This window comes from Tursiops truncatus, chromosome 12, assembly GCF_011762595.2.
Source record: "Tursiops truncatus isolate mTurTru1 chromosome 12, mTurTru1.mat.Y, whole genome shotgun sequence".
NCBI classification, from domain to species: Eukaryota; Metazoa; Chordata; class Mammalia; order Artiodactyla; family Delphinidae; genus Tursiops; species Tursiops truncatus.
The window spans coordinates 39387063-39404604 of record NC_047045.1 but is presented as its reverse complement, the minus strand read 5'-3'; the positions used below and the strand labels follow the sequence as shown (position 1 = coordinate 39404604).

The 17542-nt window shown below is 46.3% G+C and overlaps 1 protein-coding gene across 2 annotated transcripts in view; it reads right to left on the bottom strand.

The window, feature by feature from the left end:
* Positions 1 to 10686: 10686 nt before the first annotated feature.
* Positions 10687 to 17542, bottom strand: part of FOXO3 (forkhead box O3) — a 117887-nt gene continuing 111031 nt past the window's right edge. For both annotated transcript variants that reach the window (XM_073789480.1, XM_073789479.1), the window contains one exon: positions 10687 to 15613. In XM_073789480.1, the coding sequence (XP_073645581.1) occupies positions 15527 to 15613 (87 nt within the window). In that variant the 3' untranslated portion in view covers positions 10687 to 15526. The remainder of the gene's footprint in view (positions 15614 to 17542) is intronic.

The following is a 17542-nucleotide window of genomic DNA, read 5'->3' as shown; positions in this document are numbered from 1 at the left end:
AATTAATCATTGCTACCATTTGTGGGGTGCCTTGTACGCCTTACCCACTTGCATTATTAGCCCCTCTGAGACCTCTCATCTTTGCAAACACAGTAGGAGGTAGGAATTGTTTCACCCATCTTATGGATGAGAACATCAAGGCCAGCAAGGAGACGTGATTTAAACTTGCTCTGTTCTCTTGCTGCTTGCTACCCACCCTATCACTTACTCTGAGCAAGAGTTGATTCTTCACTGTGTGGATTAAAGAGATAATCACCACTCTTACATTGTCCATCTGTAGAGGTTGTAAAACTTTAAAACCAGAAAACACCGGGTTGAGAATCAGAACAGCTGGGTTTCCTCCCCAACCAAGGGCCCTTGTTGACTTTGGACAAACACCATCTTCCTTTAGCTCTCACAACCTTATCTTCAAAATAATGCAAGTAGGGCTTCCCTGGTGGCACAGTGGTTGAGAGTCCGCCTGCCGATGCAGGGGACATGGGTTCGTGCCCCGGTCTGGGAAGATCCCACATGCCGCGGAGCGGCTAGGCCTGTGAACCGTGGCCGCTGAGCCTGCGCGTCTGGAACCTGTGCTCCGCGATGGGAGAGGCCACAACAGTGAGAGGCCCGTGTACCGCAAAAAAAAATAATAATAATGCAAGTAAAAATACCTGCCTTTCTTCCTCTTGGGCTTGTTGGAAGATCAAATAGATTCAGTTGGGCAAAAGCATCATAAACTGTAGGGAAGAAGGACTATGACACTCGAGGACTCCTCCCCACCTCCCCACGTGACATAACACATTCTAAGAGAAGAGAGGTTCACCCCAATGGTTTCAGAGTGAATTTGGGGGCCTGATGTTCCAAGGCTTTTTCATTTCATTTGTGAGAAACAGACTCTGAGGCTCTCTGTCAGACCCTGTTATTTTTATGATTTTGGAAGACCAGAGGTTTATTATGATGACAAACTTTAAGTCCTCCCTGGCTGAACCTAGCCTGTTAAAAAGGTGACCCACTGGCAGGAACCAAGTGTAAACCAGTCTTTAATTCACCACCTACCCCCTCTTACCACACTGGCGCTATGTCAGACTTTTCCTCCTCCATGGAAAATAATTTACATCATTAACATCATTAGGTTTATTGCCAAAACCCAGAAACCGCCCAAATGTCCTTCAGTTGACCCTGAATGACTCTGGTACCTTCATAAAAACAACAAAAGGAGTGAAATACTGTTACCTGTCACAAATGCTTTATGCCAAGTGAAAGAGGCCAGACTCCGAAGGGTGTGTATTATATGACTGTATGGTTAAGTGACATTCTGGGAGAGGCAGAACTACAGGGATGGGACCAGATCAGTGGTCACCAGGGGTAAGTGTTCAGGAAGGGTTTGACTAGAAGGGGGTTGGTAGCACAGAGGAGTTCCTGCCAGGTGGTGGAACTGTTCTGTATCTTGATTATAGTGGTGGTTACAGGACTCAAAGCATTTGTTAAAACTGTATAAAAGGGCTTCCCTGGTGGCGAAGTGGTTGGGAGTCCGCCTGCTGATGCAGAGGACACGGGTTCGTGCCCCGGTCTGGGAGGATCCCACATGCCGCGAAGCAGTTGGGCCCATGGGTCATGGCTGCTGGGCCTGCGCGTCCGGAGCCTGTGCTCCGCGGTGGGAGAGGCCACAACTGTGAGAGGCCCGTGTACCGCAAAAAAAAAAAAAAAAAAAAAAAAAACTGTACAAAATAGGAGTGAGTTTTACTGTAGGTAAATTCAGACAAATTCTTAAAGATTAAAAAATAAACTACTCCGAGATTTTTTTACAAAAGGATCATTGAGAAAGTAGAGCAATTTAACAGGGAGTCCAGCGGTAGCGTGTAGTGTAGCACAATGTCACGTAGTGTACAGCGAGGGGTAGGGTAGTGTCTAGGAATCTGGCCACTGGTTCTCTACCTTGAGTTGGCAGTGATGGCCTGGGGAAGGGGTTAAGAGTCCAGGACCCCCACCCCTCGATGATCCGATTCCCTGGATCCAGGGTAAACTTGGGAGTTTGCATTCTAAACAAGCTTCCCAGGTTGTTTTGGTTCAGGTGGTTAACAGCCCATACTTGGAGGCCCACTATTAGACCTTTCTTCATTATTTGGGAATTCAATTCTTTTGTGAGCAGGTCCCTATTATGCCTTGGTGTTTCCACCAGTAAAATGGGGACAATTCACCAGTCTCCTGCTTTACAGCGATCTGAGATGGCAGGTCACTGAGGTACGTGCTGGGGGCACTCCAACACTGTTACCTGCATTCAGTGGCAGTAGGCTTGGCCTCTGGGGCCTGTACCTTGAACATCTTTTCCTGTAACCTGGTGTCTTGGAATTTACCTCTTGGGAAGTGGTAGCTTTGACCTTAAGGGGATACTGTTAAGATGAAATTTTGTTTCTCTGAAATGCTTTGAGTTTTCTCACAGAAAGAAATCCAAAGTCAGAGGCATGTCCTCCTGGGATGACTATAATTCTGAGCTCTAGAACCATTCAAATAGAAGACAGGATGTGAACCTGAGGTCAAGTCCCTGTTCCATCACTGACCATCTGCGTGATTCTGGGCAAGTAATTTCATTCTTTGAATCTCAAATTCTTACATTCGAATTTTTCAGGTGTAAAGTGGGGCTGATAACTGTACTTTGCAGGGATCCTAATGGGGTTTGGAAGATGCATGCTGAGGTATTTCGAGGGGACGAGCTGTGATGGCTGAACTTTCAAAAGATTTGGCAAAACAAAAACATATATATGTATACACACACACGCACACACACATATACACCTACTATAGAAATATATAAAGCAAATATGGCGAATGTTAGGAATTGTTGAATCTAAGTGACAGGCATGTGGGTAATCATTTTTTCAACTTTTCTATACGTTTCTAAATTTTCATAATGAAATCAGGAAGAAGAGATGGTACGTGTCAGACCAGCACAGTGCCTGTTACTCAGTAGGTTGGAGAGCAGGGGAGGCGAGGATGGCAGGGCAGGGAATGGGCGAGAGAAAGGCCTAAGGTTCGTCCAGTGCAGGAAGAACCCAGGGAGAGAATGAAGCCAGGCAATGCCCACCCTCGGGGAAGGTGTGGGTGTGAGAACTGCCCTTGTGTTTCCATCTCCAGAGAATCTGGGTATGGGGGAGGGGCACCCCACTCCAGTCGGGAGGCTCTGCCACGTTTCCTCCCCTTTCCCTGGGGATCTGAGAAGAACCAATTGCACTGTTTCCAGGTGCTTGCAGCCCTCTTGGCTGGGGTGGGAAACACGATAGAGATTCTTCGGGCCTCTGGATTGTCTGCAGTTTATAGACTCTCTGAGCCCCCGTGATGTACAAGCATCTTGCTCAACAGCTGTTCTGAGCAGCAGAGTGGAAATGAACAAGGTACAACTGGCAGAGGAGGGTCAGCCAAGCTGTGAGGACAGCCTGTGAACCCGGCAGCTGGCCCCCCTTCCCTTGTAGCTCCCCGCAGCCAAGGGCTCCCACCCTAGCCCGTGGCTGCACCTCTCGGGTCTTCCAGATCCAGTGGCGTGAATCCAACCTGGTTGAAAAGGACATACTTGTTTCCTGTTGCTGCTGTGACACGTCACCATAAACTTAGTGGCTGAAAATAACACCATTTTATTATCTTGATGATTCTGGAGGTTAGAGGTCCAGGTTGGGTTTCATGGGCTAAAATCAAGCAGGGATGAGTGCCTTCTAGAGGCTCTTGCCTTTTTCAGCTTCTAGAGGCTGCCCTCATTCCTTGACTGGTGGCCCTTCCTCCATCTCCAGGGCCAGTCGAGTATTCCTCACAATGCCATCTTTCTGGTTCCAACTCTTCTGTCTCCCTCTACTCCATGTAAGGACCATTGTGATTACATGGGGCAGATAATCTCCTTCTTTTGAAATTCTTAATTAGCAACCTAGATTCCCCCTTGCCATATAACCTAAGACATTCACAGGTTCCAGAGAGTGGGACATGGACACCTATGGGGGCCATTATTCTGCCTACTACAGAGGATGCCCCAAATGATGAGCATTCTTACCTTCTACCCTCAGGAATTTTCAAACTTTAGTGTACTTTAGAATCATGGAAAATACTCGAAAAGCCAGAATTTTAGGCCCCGCTGGATTCTGATTTGGCACTTTGGGAATGGATCCAAGGAATCTGAATTTTTCGTAAGCTCCCTAATGCCTTCCTGATAGACATGATCCAAGGAGCACATTTTGAAGATCTGCTGTCTTTTGTCTTTGGACAGAGTATAGTGGCTACATTTTAGCAACTTAATGACAAAATCTATGATCTGTGATTTATTGAGCAATTCCAATGTACTAATAAACATAGCTAAGTGTAGCAAGCACTTACTATGTGCCAGGTCCATTGTAAGAGGTGTCCATGCACGATCTCCTTTAATCCTCACAATAACGTGACAAGCTATGATTATTATTATCATCTCTATTTTGCAGATGAGAACATGAAGACACAGGGGTTTAAGTCCCTTACCTAAGGCAAATCACTTACAAGGAAAAACCAGATGCCTATCCATCCCGCTCCTTTCTTTTCCAAAGCCTGAGGGGCAGCTCCACCTCCAAGGATAGAGTGACCCCTGTGTATAGCCAAGGGGTGGGAGTCGGGGGGCCTGAACTTTTACACTCAGGGAGGTACAAACACAGCAGGTAGAAGCCTCACTACCTGGTTAGCTTCTCTTTAATCCTCCAAACACCCAACAGAGCCACAACAATGCCGGTGGGCAGGAAGGGGTCTGTTGAGGAAAGGCCATCCTGGCCCATCCTGGAGACAGCAACATCAGAGGGCCTCTCTCTCTCTCTCTCTCCCTCTCTCTCTCTCTCTCTCTCACACACACACACACACACACACACACACACACACACACACACACACACACACACACACACTTGCCAGGAGACAGTTTCCCTTTATTACAAGGGCAGGTTCCAGCCTGCTGCCATTCCCTGCACCGTTCAAATTAGCAGCGGGTCACCCTGGCCTCCTGTCTGTGTCTGAGAGACCTTCCAGCTGGGCCCTTGTGGGCCCCTGTATCATCTCACTTCTTTAGGACAGAAACTGGAGAGACTCATGTAACACCAGATGGGTTACAGGGCTGACATCTCCATAGGGTGCACCACCTCCTCTGAAATAGACACCACAGGGCAAGCCACCCTCCCCCCACACCCTACCTCCCCCTTCCACCTCCCCCATCTCCAGTTCCCATTTCCTCTTCCATCCTTTCCCCTTTCTCCATCTCTTTCCCTATCTCTTTAGGATGCACTCTCTCCCCTCTCTCCCCAGGGTCTCACTGCCTTAAGCATGTGACTTTGGAGACAGAGGAACAGAGGGGTTGGTTACAACCAGAAACCATGAACCTTTAAGCCCACTTTGGACTCTGCCTCAGTTTCCCTTCTGGAAAATGAATGTATGAACATTTGCCAATTTCCTAACTCAAAACAGTGTCTGTGGTTCTGATACCTGCTTTGTGGTTTGTAAAGCACGTGCTCCATTTCCAGGCTGGTCCTGATGCCTTATGAAGTCCGGTGGGTTCGTGAAGTGGATGCTGCAGATGGGGAAACTGATGCCTAGAGAGGGAAATGACTCACTCAAGGCCACACAGCGTTTAGTGGCCGGGCCAGGGCCAGAAACAAGTCTTGCAATCCTGTCTTGCCATGACATTTGAGTTCTTCGTGATGATGATGATTCTATGGTACACAGCACAGAGGACATGGACCACGAGCGTGGCTGCTGCCAACAGGTCCTGAAGAAGATGAGAGCAGAAAAATCTTACAGGTCGGTTACCTTACTTGCTGTGCAATCTAATTATACTGACAGGGTTCATTACCATGTCGAATTTTGTTTTATGTCATGAGAAGCCATCAAAGAATAGAGACGCAGACATAGAGAATGGACTTGAGGACACGGGGAGGGGGAAGGGTAAGCTGGGATGAAGTGAGAGAGTGGCATGGACATATACACTACCAAATGTAAAACAGATAGCTAGTGGGAAGCAGCCGCATAGCACAGGGAGATCAGCTCGGTGCTTTGTGACCACGTAGAGGGGTGGGATAGGGAGGGGGGGAGGGAGACGCAAGAGGGAGGGGATATGGGGATATATGTATATGTATAACTGATTCACTTTGTTATAAGGCAGAAACTAACACACCATTGTAAAGCAATTATACTCCAATAAAGATGTTAAAAAAGAAAAGCAGACAGCACCCCACGGGGTGTGGAGCCAGTGGGCTGTGTGTAAAGAGAGGACTTCTGACGAAGGGCTTGCTGCTGACTTGCTGAAAGCGCTGCAGTACTTCCCACGTGCCCTCTCAGGTCATCCTCACGACCCGAGACACAGGCAGCCTTGTCCCATTTGGCAAACGAGAAAACAGAAGTCCAGAGAAATGAAGGGACTCGCCTATCACCATTCAGCTAGTGAAGGGCAGGGCTGGCTCCAGTCAAGGCCTGTCCCTTCCAAAGTTGTTTCCCTCCCCTACTCCGTGACACCGGCTCCCCACAGAGACGGAAAGGGCTTCTTCATAAAATGACTCCGCTTCCTCTTTGTAAAATCCTGCCTCCCGGCTTCTGCGTTCCCTAAGCAGAGCCCCCTCTCACCCCACGTGCCAACCTGCACAGCAGGGCAGGAGGAGGGCTGGCGGGGCACCAGCCCGCGGGACAGTGTCAGCGCTTCTCCTTTGGAGGAGCGTGTTCCCCCCACTTGTGAGGAGGAGCCGCTGAGACCCTTGAGGCCCCCAGCCCCAGCCCCCCACCGCCCCTCCTGGGGACAGCCCCGCTCTGAGAGCTGGAAGCCTTGCCCAGGGGCACCAGTGGGCCAGGGCCCGGCTAAGGAGTAGCACTGTTCTCCCTGTGCCCCGCCAGGCTGTCCTCCAGCCGGTTGTGCAATCTTGCTATGAATAGGTCTAGGTGTGTGGTTTGGTGCCAAGGAGACCAGACTTGATTCCTTCGGGTGACAGCTCCCCTCTGGAATTCTGGGAGGTGAGGGAGCACAGCTGCGAGGTCAGGCTGATGACCCTGAGCTGGGCGGCTCCGAGCTGGTGGCGTGAGGGGAGGGGCCCGTGGCCAGACTGGATGGGCAGGCTGGCAGCACGACACCGGGAGCTCTTCTTCCTCCCTGGCAGTCACCAGGCCACCCTGGGTCTGCCTCCCAAGCCCCTCCCATCTTCCACCCCTCACTCTCACCAGGCCCTCATGGCCTTAGGTACAGACTTAAAACAAAGAAGCTAAGAGGGGCAAAGGCAAAGACAGACCTGCAAGTTAATTTTTTAAACTTTAAAAACACGAGGCTGTGGGAAACCAGGGATTCGCATATATTTTGGTGTTGTGAATTGGTACATTCGAGGGCAGTTTGATCCACCTTTCAAAATTGCAAATGTATATGTACCTCTTGCCCCAGTAATTCCACGTTTGGGCATTAATCCTACAAAGATTCTGACCTGTGTACGTAATACATGTATAAGGTTATTCGCTGCAGTGTTGCTGATGATAACAAATGTTCAGTAACAATGTCCAATGTCTATCAATAGGGGACTCCTGGTTAAATGAACTGGGATACAATGAACAGTGGAATACTATGCAACTCTAAAAATGAGGAGGCTTTCTACGTACTCATATTTCCTCCATGTGTGAGAAAATCATTAACAAAGCAAGATATCTGACAGTGTGTATAATGTACTTTTTGTGTAATAAAAAGGGGAAAGTAATAATTTGTGCTTTTTTTCCTTGTAGGTGCATCAGAGATTCTGGAAGGATACCCAAGAAACTTTAGGGTGGGAGGAACCAGTCAAGAGAACCAGACAGGGGTGGGAGGAAAACTCTCCCTTTGTGTGTATCGCGATATGCTTTCTAGCATTTTAATCATGGGAATGCATTACCTTTCAAAAATACAGTGCAACAAATGAAGATAATTTTGACAGAAAATTCCATAACCAGTTGCCAGCTACAATGGACATTTGTCTTTTGGGGACAAGTCCTGGCAGGAGGACACCCTTCTAGCTGGGGATTTACCCAATGGTCGCATCTTGGTGGGAAGAAGAACCCCTTCTCCCCCACTGGAGCGGGACTCGGAGTGGCCAAGGAACAGCGTTAGCTTATTCACAGTGGCAACAGTTGAGGTCCTGAGTCCAGTTTTGAGGCCAGAAGTGTCCAGGACACAAGAATTATTTCAATTTTAGCATTTTACCTTTTAGTACCTCTCCTCAGCCACAGTTTACACGGGCATATACTATTTCTATTCTGCTTTTTGTTTTTCTTATATTAATATAAAAGTTACAAGAGCAATAGATAATTACGTTTCTAAGAGTGCATCCAATATAAGCATATAGTTTTTATAATTAACAGGTGCATAAAATTCCTTTGTTCTGATTAGGTGACTCCTATACTGATACTCAAGGTGTTAATAGGAGGAAATTATGGAAACCAAAAGTTATGAAGACACAACGTTGCAATGATATCATTCATTGATCAGTCAGATTCCTTTCAAACAGTATAGTTATCTCACTATCTCCACTTTTATTCCCTAACCCCCTTCTCCCATCTTATTCCTTCCAGTCTCAGAAGAGGAGTCAAAGCCAGCCTCTCCCCCATGGCTCTTCAGAAGCCATATTTATCTTTATACTAGTAACACTCTCCCATTTTGATAACTTAAAAGAGTACATAAGGAGAAGAGTTGAAAGCCAAAGTCCCTTGCATCCGTCCCTGGACTGAACCATTACCAAGTTTTCTGTAGTTTCTTCTAGATCAGGGCTTTCAGTTCGGTTGGGAAGTTACAGGGGTGCCGAGCTATTGACCCCTCAGCCTTTGGGGCAGCCTCTCTGGCCAGCGGCCATGAGAAGCCTGAGATGGGAGCAGTTTTCTCTGCCATCCCGGTGCCTGGCACATCCTGGTGCTGGTGGGATGGATGAATGTAGGACTCACGGAGGTGGGCCTGTGCTAAGGCAAGAAGAGCATCGAGACTTTTCTTCCCTGCGTGGGAGTGGGGATGTTTGTAGTGTGTCTAGTAAGTCCTCTGAGAAAGAAAGCAAAAACGAAGTTTTGAGCCATTACTATGTGATGGACACTAGGCAGAACTACAGACACACACACACACACACAATCTAATTTTCTTCAGGTCTTAAATATTGCTGAGACTCCTCCTCTTTTAATGTTCGAATAAAGAAAATTCAAGGGGAAGGACCCCTCTTCCTTCAGCTCCAAAGGTGTCCTCAGGGCCCAGAACCAAAGCTTCTCCCTGACGGCAATGGAGCAGAGGGAGGGTGGGTCCCCTTCTAGATGCTCCTCTCTTCACCTCCACCCTCCAAACACACTCCCCTGCACATGCCCACCATGGGCTGAGCTGAGGGCACCACAGCCATCACCCTTTTTCCCCATGTCCCAGGGAAGTGGTCATGGGGACGGGGGTGGAGTGTCTGCCAGATCGACTAGAGTGGCTGTGAACTCTACCTTCCTCCACCTTTGACCTCTGTATTCCAGCTGTGATGTGCGTGGCTAGGCTGATACGTCACGTGTGCTGTATTAAAGGTTTGCCCTCACTACTCAAACATTTGCGAAATCAATTCCCTAAAGTGTTAGCAAGATTAACCAGTTCAGATTCTTCCTCTTTTAAACAAGAAGCTGAAGCAGGGAGAGCCGGCAACAATGAACTCTTTACTCCTCAAGGTGGAGCAGATAGATGATATCTTGAGTATAAACTCATGGAGGTCAGGGTCTAGCTCGACTGGTGCCCATCACAGCCTCTGGCCCACTGCCACACTTGAAATTGACTTAGTAATTGTTGTTCATTAACTTCAATTAATTTTAGTTGAATTTTTACCTGGTTTGGGAAAACTCTCAGTTACTGAGAATCTTGTGAAGCTGGTTTTGGATTTCCATCTTTAACCTTTTGGGAGACAGAATCAAAACTTGAAAGCAATCGCAAACGAAATACCTTCTCCTAGTTGGCTCTGGTATTAGAAGATGAAGTTTTACCTGTACAGGAAATTAAAACAATGATAAGGACAGACTTATGAAAGCATGACCCTTCACCAATGTAGAATTTATCCCAAAGGGCAAACTTTAAAATCTTTTTTACCTACCTGATCTGAAGTAAGAGTCCATCGTGCTGCTTAGGACTTTGAACCCAAAAGCTGAATGATTTTTATAATGTCTATTAATAGGAAAACCACAACCCAGGCTACTAAGTATAGTTTTACAGTAGGGTGGAGTTCCCCCTAACTTAGCTAAGAGGAAATATTTATGCTATTGCCACCAGCAGCCTTAGGCATTATGTTTGACTTTGATGTGAAGGAGGGCACCGTGATGACCGACATTCATCTGCTGGACTCCCGTGAGCAGGACCTCCTTAGGGCCAAAACTGTGACAGGTCAAAACCTCTGACACCCAAGGAAGACAGAGTTTAAATTCCGCCTCCCTATGTAGAAGCTCCTCCGGGGCAACCTGACGCAGGGCAGGCCGAAAGAGGCTATCAGCCACCATTAACAATGCCATAAATCTGCTTTATTAAATTGTACGGGTGCCTGTGAAGGTCAAAAGTGGGTCAGAGGAAAAGTCTGCAGGATTCATTGAGTTTAGAGATCTCAGGATAGAGTCTTCCAGCTTTGTGCCTCTTCCACAGGAAGACCTTGAGATAAACTCAGCTATTTCACTCCTCGGGTTAAAGAAAGGGGGAAGGAGAACAAAAAACTTCTCGGAGTAAGATAGTGTCATTGATGCTTTATTTACATGCGTCACCATCTCTTTTACAAACTAGATTACGGTTTTAAATGGAATACACAAGGCAATATCTACAAACACCAAGGAAAGTTAAGTACTGCATCTCTATTTCATTTGGAAAGGAGAAGATTCCCAAATCAAACTGGTTTTGATTCTTGAGAGGAAAGGTGGTAGAGATAATTCATGGCAACATATGGATAGACAAAATCCTCAGTAAGAATGCAATATGATAGTGTTCGCTTTGAAAGAAAGGATGAGGTGCTTCAAACCAAAGTATCAACTGCGTGACTCTTAGGTGTTTGAATATGGCCAGGCACCACAATGAGTTCTAGTTTGCATGGGTTATGAGCAAGAAACTGAAACACATAAGACAGTTTTACAGATACTGTATACAGATTTTTTTTCCATTCATGCAGCTTTTTTTCTTAAAAAAAAAAGTTAAACATGTGAAGCCAAAATGTACATTTTTTTAATATTAACTAGTTTTTCTGGTCCTCTTCACATCTGTTTACATTTTGCATGTACATAATGTACTAGGACAAGTGTATTGAGAGAAGATTGATTGCCAGGCAATGAGATAATTTTAGAGAAATAAGTGACCAGACATGTAGTTGTTTTTTTTTTTTTTTTAAAGCAGCCGCACAAATATTTCTGGAGTGTGGCAGAGGCCTCGGAACCAATCATTCAACAAAGAAAAATACATACAAATAAAACTAAACGAGGAAAATATTTCATTCATTCGAACTGCATAAAATGTTACCCACTAAAGATCTAGATCAAATATAATACACAGTCACCCCTTGGTATCCGTGGGGGTTTGGTTGCAGGACCTCCACAGATACCAAAATCTGTGGATGCCCAAGTCCCTCATGTAAAATGGTGTAGTACAGTCGGCCCTACGGATCCGTGGTAGGTTGAATCCGAGGATGCTGAGCCCGTGTATGCAGAGGGCCGACTGTACTCTTCAGTTACTTGAGCATCTGCGTTAAGATCTTGTCTGACAGACGTGATTTCACAAGGACTTCACTCTCCCCTCGCTGTGCCCTGCCGCCCCTGGTCTCCAGGAGAGGCTGGCTTTTTCATACCTCTTTGCCAGTGATTGTATTTCTACAAAATTTTTTGCTTTTCTTAATTAAAAAAGAATACATTATACCTAATCGTACAGTGTTCCCCAAATACACCGAGAAAGAAGAAATCAGAGTTTGGAGCTGTCAGGATTTTATTTCTGCTTTCAGAGAGAAAGGGTAACTTTTTAATTTCCCCTCACCAGCCCTTGGCATCAGCATGAAAAATGGGCCTGGGTGTTTGACTGCTTTCCTCTTGACGGCCTTTCCAAGAGATTCAAATATTCCTTATTCTTTAAGTGGGGTTCATTAGATAGACTCCCTACCATCTTTAACAATTTCAGAAGCCGCCTGAAATGACACCCTGAGACTGGGCATACCTGTCCTGACCAGTGAGCCAAGAGGTCTTCTCCTCAGGGTGGGGGAGCAACACACACAGGGCAAAACTCACCACCACCCACACACACACACACACACACACACACACACACACAGAGTCCACCATTACTACACGTGTGTGCCCGCTCTTCCCGTTAACAGGAGACAAACTTCTGAAATTTAAAAAAATATGTTTCGGCAGTCATTACATTGCAGGGGATGCAATAAAGGATAAAGGAAATCGACCTCAGATTCACTCACAGTTAACGGGATACTCTGAACCTGGCGGTCAGGCCTCACTCACGCCAGGACAGTGAAGCCTTGTGATAAAGCTCTTTTCTAACTTTGGTAAAATGTATCTGGCTCCGGAGCCCTGAAGAGAACAACAGAACCCTGGAGTTCGGGTCATGTTTTCAACATTGTTACTCTTCTTTCTAAATTTCCCATCAAAAAGTGGAAGGCTCCCTAGCTTATTTAGAGGCTGAGTGTAGACTCCGAAAGTTCTTATCAGGATGCAAACATTACAACCGCCAGACTCCCGGAGACTACCAAGTATTCCACTGAGATACTCCAGGTCAGAAGACTTCCTGTGAGGGCCCCTGGCACTCAGAACTCCACATGGTGGCCATCGGTAGGCCCCTCCTGAAAGCAGGGTCTTCAAATACAAGAGGGAGAGGGCTCAGGTGGCACCTCTGCCCTGACTGCCTTCGGACTCAGTTAGCCTAAGGGATCCTGGCCTCTGGGTGGGCGGCCAAGGGTGAGAGTGGGCCTGCTGTGATCCTGGACAGGCTTAACTATCCCATTCTTGCCTGACGCTGGCGCTACACTTTGCCCTGATCTCAGCTGTCCGCGACACTCTACATGTAGATGCTGACTTACTTCAAAAAAAAAAAAAAAAAGGAAAAGAAAAAAATTCCAAGCACCCCTCCCTCTCCGTTTTCCTGATCTGCTCTGTGGCTATCCTGCTCTCATACCTCTCTGTCCCTCCCTCAGCTGTTTTAGATTAAATTAGAATCCGGTTCTAGGACATTTTGTAAAACATTCTGCCTGAAATCTAGCAAACATTGGGGGGAAAAAAAAAGAATAAATGAGATGCCACATGTCTGAAAGGAATTCAACACTTTAAAAGTCAAAACACATTTGAGGGTTGTCTTTCTTACTCCCAAAGTATTTCCCACGGTGTATAAAACTGCAAAGGCAAGTAGCTATTTTGTTAGTTTTCTTGTTTCTTTGAGCTCAGGAGAGAAGTTCTCAGGGCCCTCGTGTTGGAAGCACTCGGATTCTCCCCTATATCCAACACCCCTCTGCCACTCCCCACCGTCCCTGAGCTGCTGCCACTGTCTCTGAACTATGTCTCCACCCAGGGGGCTGCACCACTTAGGGACCCAGAGAGGCAGTCCTCTCTTGCTGACACTTGACAGTTCTTGTGTACAGCAGACTACCAAAGAAATCAAGGAAGTGGCTAGCTTTATTACAAAAGAATACAGTAAGCAAAAGTCTGTCTCACTGACAAGCAGACCACGTGAATAGAATACATATTTTTAAAAATTATACGTACTTTCAAAATGAAGATTATAAACTTGTAGCAGTTTAGAAAAGGTGATATGCTACAGGTCTACTGTAACCACAAATTGCACAACAATTTACAGATTCAGTAGGGGGCAGGGTGAAATCAACAGGGCCATCGCTCAAACATGACAGCCCAAGCGAGGCGGGAGAGACAAGTGGTAACACCAAATGGAACGTTCATTATGCTAGGAGCTGTTATCACCACCAATGTCACCCCCAGAGGAATCAGGAAGCAAAGGTGCACAAAGGGGCCCCTGGTGGCTGGTGATGGGTGCAGGGGGTCGGGTGGCACGTCTGTGTTGGTGGAAGGGAATCAGTGCCCACTGCACGGTGCAAGCATCAGCGAGAACTCATGCAGGGAGGTCTGTGCTGAAATACTAGCCTGTATCCCTAACATCCATGCAGACGGTTCCATTTTTGTACTGTACATGATAAAATATATTTATACATTTCTATGCCTAATGCTTTTTATGCAACGAAAAGAGTCTTCATATATCACTTTGGAGAAGTATGCATATGCTGTGCTAATCAGAGCATCATTACACCAGTTTCATATGTACCAAAGGTGTTCCCAACTATTCTGTCTACCAAAGAGGGTAACTAATATACTCACACTTCTCAGGTTAAACAGAAAGCACCTATACAGCACCATAACTTTTTGAAAAGAAAAAAATGAAATCCATAGAAGCAGGAAAAGTGTGTGGGGGGAGGTCAAAACTGCCCTATCTTGTACTTCCATTGTGACACTTGTACAATTACAATCTAAGCTTATTTATATTAAAAGGAAATCAGTTTGTATGCTATTGCTTGTCACTCATACACGTCTACTAGATCAGATTATACAGAGCAAGACTGAAAATCATCAAGGGTGCACATTTAGAAAAATAGTGACTCGGGTTTGTACTTTCCACACATTTCTCACTGCGGGCTTAATGTTCACCTGTAAGTTCACGTCTTCTGCAAAGAAAAACACGACTACTTTTTTTTCCTTTTCTTTTCTTTTCTCCTTAAAACTAAACCTGTTAGTGGCATTTGGCAATGAGCGGACAGCTGAGCTGATTTCTTCCTTGAAAAATTCTAACTTCTAACCAACATACCATCACTGTGGACTGTGTTAGCTGAGGATACCGACAGGAGACCACAGGCCCTACTGATCTGGCAACTGCAGACCAGGTGCCGGGGTCTCATCCCCCGACCACCCTGACTCAGAGCCAAGCACGTGGTTTGGTTCTGAGTCAGGTTTGCCGATGCAGGGCTCTGTCCTGGACCGGTGCACACAGAAAACACTTGTGCCACTGTTCAGTTTTTAGAAAAGGATAGTCTTCTACCAAACGAAAGAAGAAAGAAACCCCCCCTCTAGTTTACGTAACGTGTTAGTTTGGGGAGTTCTACGGGCTCGAATGCTTGTGACACCCAAAGCCAGCATAGCAGCTGGTACAACATTTTCCTTCTGTGTTTAAATTTGCCAGGGGAAGCATGATTAATATTTTAACATAAAAAGACTGCAAGTAAATGCATGTGAGAAACTCAAAGTCAAAGGAAAACAAACACAAAAACAACACTTAAAACATCCCATAAACCATCACGATATTACAACACCACAGAATGGCCCGCGGGCTCACGGTGTGCTCTGAACAGGGTGGGTGGTGCTGGCAGGGTGCTGTCCTTCGCTGGCAGGTGGCTGTCACCCCGTACAAGGAAGGTTTTGCATACTTTATAGAGAGAGTTCTGTGCGAGGGTAAGTGCTTCACCCGGGGTAAGGGGCCGATAACAGTCTCTGCTGGGGTAGGAAACGGCAGGGGCTCACAAAGGTGTTAAGCTGTAAACGGTATCACTGTCCACTTGCTGAGAGCAGATTTGGCAAAGGGTTTCCTCTGTAGGTCTTGTGTCAGTTTGAGGGTCTAAAGGAGGAGAGAAGAAAACCAGAGACGGTTAAGGACATTCAAACAGCAGCAGTGGGTCCTCCAGGTCACGTCTCCTCAGCCTCCGGTCCCTCACCTGCCTCTGGCCCAGGGGTGCTGCAAGTCAAGCTGTTCTGCTGCACTAGCTTCAAAGGGCTGAAAACCTAAGGACAAAGCCCGGAGATCACTTACCTTATTTCCGTGCTTGATAACAAAACGCCCTCACGTTAAAAAGCCTCGAGGAAACGGGGCCATTCGCTTGTGGAGGTTAACAAAGCGAGGCAGATCGGGGTGCCTCAGCGGGCCCTTCCAAGTTAGGGAGGCCTGGGGTGCAGATGGGGTTTTACTCTAGATTTTTGGATTGAGGGGCTTCCTGGGACACGAGACTTACATGCTAAAACCAGGGGAGCTGGTCACCCCAAGCAGACCAGCTATGCTCTTCTGGTTCCCCCTCCCCCAGCTATGAGGACTAAGTGACCTTGCTTACCACCCTTCCCATTGATATCCCAACATCAGGGGAGTGGAAATGGCCACTTTCCACAAAGGCTTCATCGGTCTGCACTGCTGGGTTGGGGTAATCTTGACTTCCCTCACTATAAAAGGAGAAGTAATCTCTAAGTGGGGTGTCCTAGGAATTTGCTTTTTATATTAAAAATCTGCAGAGGAAAAACAATTATATCACGCATACATATGGCCCAAAAAACCTCCCACAAAACATCCCTTTAAAAATTAACAACACTATTATTGTTGGTATTATTATTATGCACTCAGCCACCTTCAAACGGTAAATCCTCTCAAAGCATCTGAATTTACACAAATCTTATCAGATTTCTTGCGACCACTGAGCCCGGAAAAGTTAGAGAATTAAATATATATATATATACACACACACATAGTCATAGAGATGTAGCTAAAGGAACTGACATGACAGGCCTCAAGACCTTTTGTTTATGGAGACAGTGTCAGCTGTCATGGTAGGAAAAAAATGGCTCTAGGCCAAGAAATGGAAAAGTGGTAGGGAAGCAACCTCAGGATCTTCTCACCAGATAAGGTGAACAAGTAATGAAAAATGCATCAATAAGCTCTCTCTCTCTCACACTCACACACACACACACGTTACGTACATCTGCTTCTCTCTCCTTTAAAAAAGACAGTATCTTAAATTCACCTGGAGGTTTCACAAGTGTACAATTCTGTTCTGTGGCTGGACTGTTTGGCAATCTTACCTCTCACCACCAATATTCAGAAAGACAGCAGGACTTGGTACTCGTAATATTACATACCTACGGTCATAATTACTCCTGCTATAGCTCCAAACAGAAGAACTTCGGTTGTTTTATTAGAGGTAGAGACAGTAAAACAGGAAAAGGCCCCTTCTTCCCACCCCTTCCCCAAGTATTTCGTTTCCCTGGCTGATGGCGTTTTTTGAAGGTATTCTTTGCTTTGTAATGATACTAGACAATATTGGCCTAGACTATAAAATAATGGCTTGTTGATTTCAGATGGAGAAAAGGTAATAAAACGATATCAGATCTCAGTACCTGTGAGGTATTTAACCTGCCAGAGCCAGTGCTATTCTAGCTACTCAACCTGGGACCCCTGAGGCATGAAGAAACAGGGGTGTAGACATGGTTCTTTGGGAGGGGATTTGGTTCTTTCCTTCACAGTAACACTTAATAAACCACAACCTAAGATCACCAGGCAATTAGTCATCAGGTGACTATGGTCCCCAAGTCCCGATCCTGACTTAACTGTAAGTGCCAAAAGAGAAGGTGTAAAGTATTACCTAATCCAGACCCCATCCCCCGGTTCCCTCTGGTGTTAATTATTCAGCCACAGAAAGCAGTGCATGCTGGGAAGGTGACACACTTCATTCTCCAAGTACAAAGGCAGGGCACGCAGCTTGCTCTAATGCTGGCGCCGGGTCAG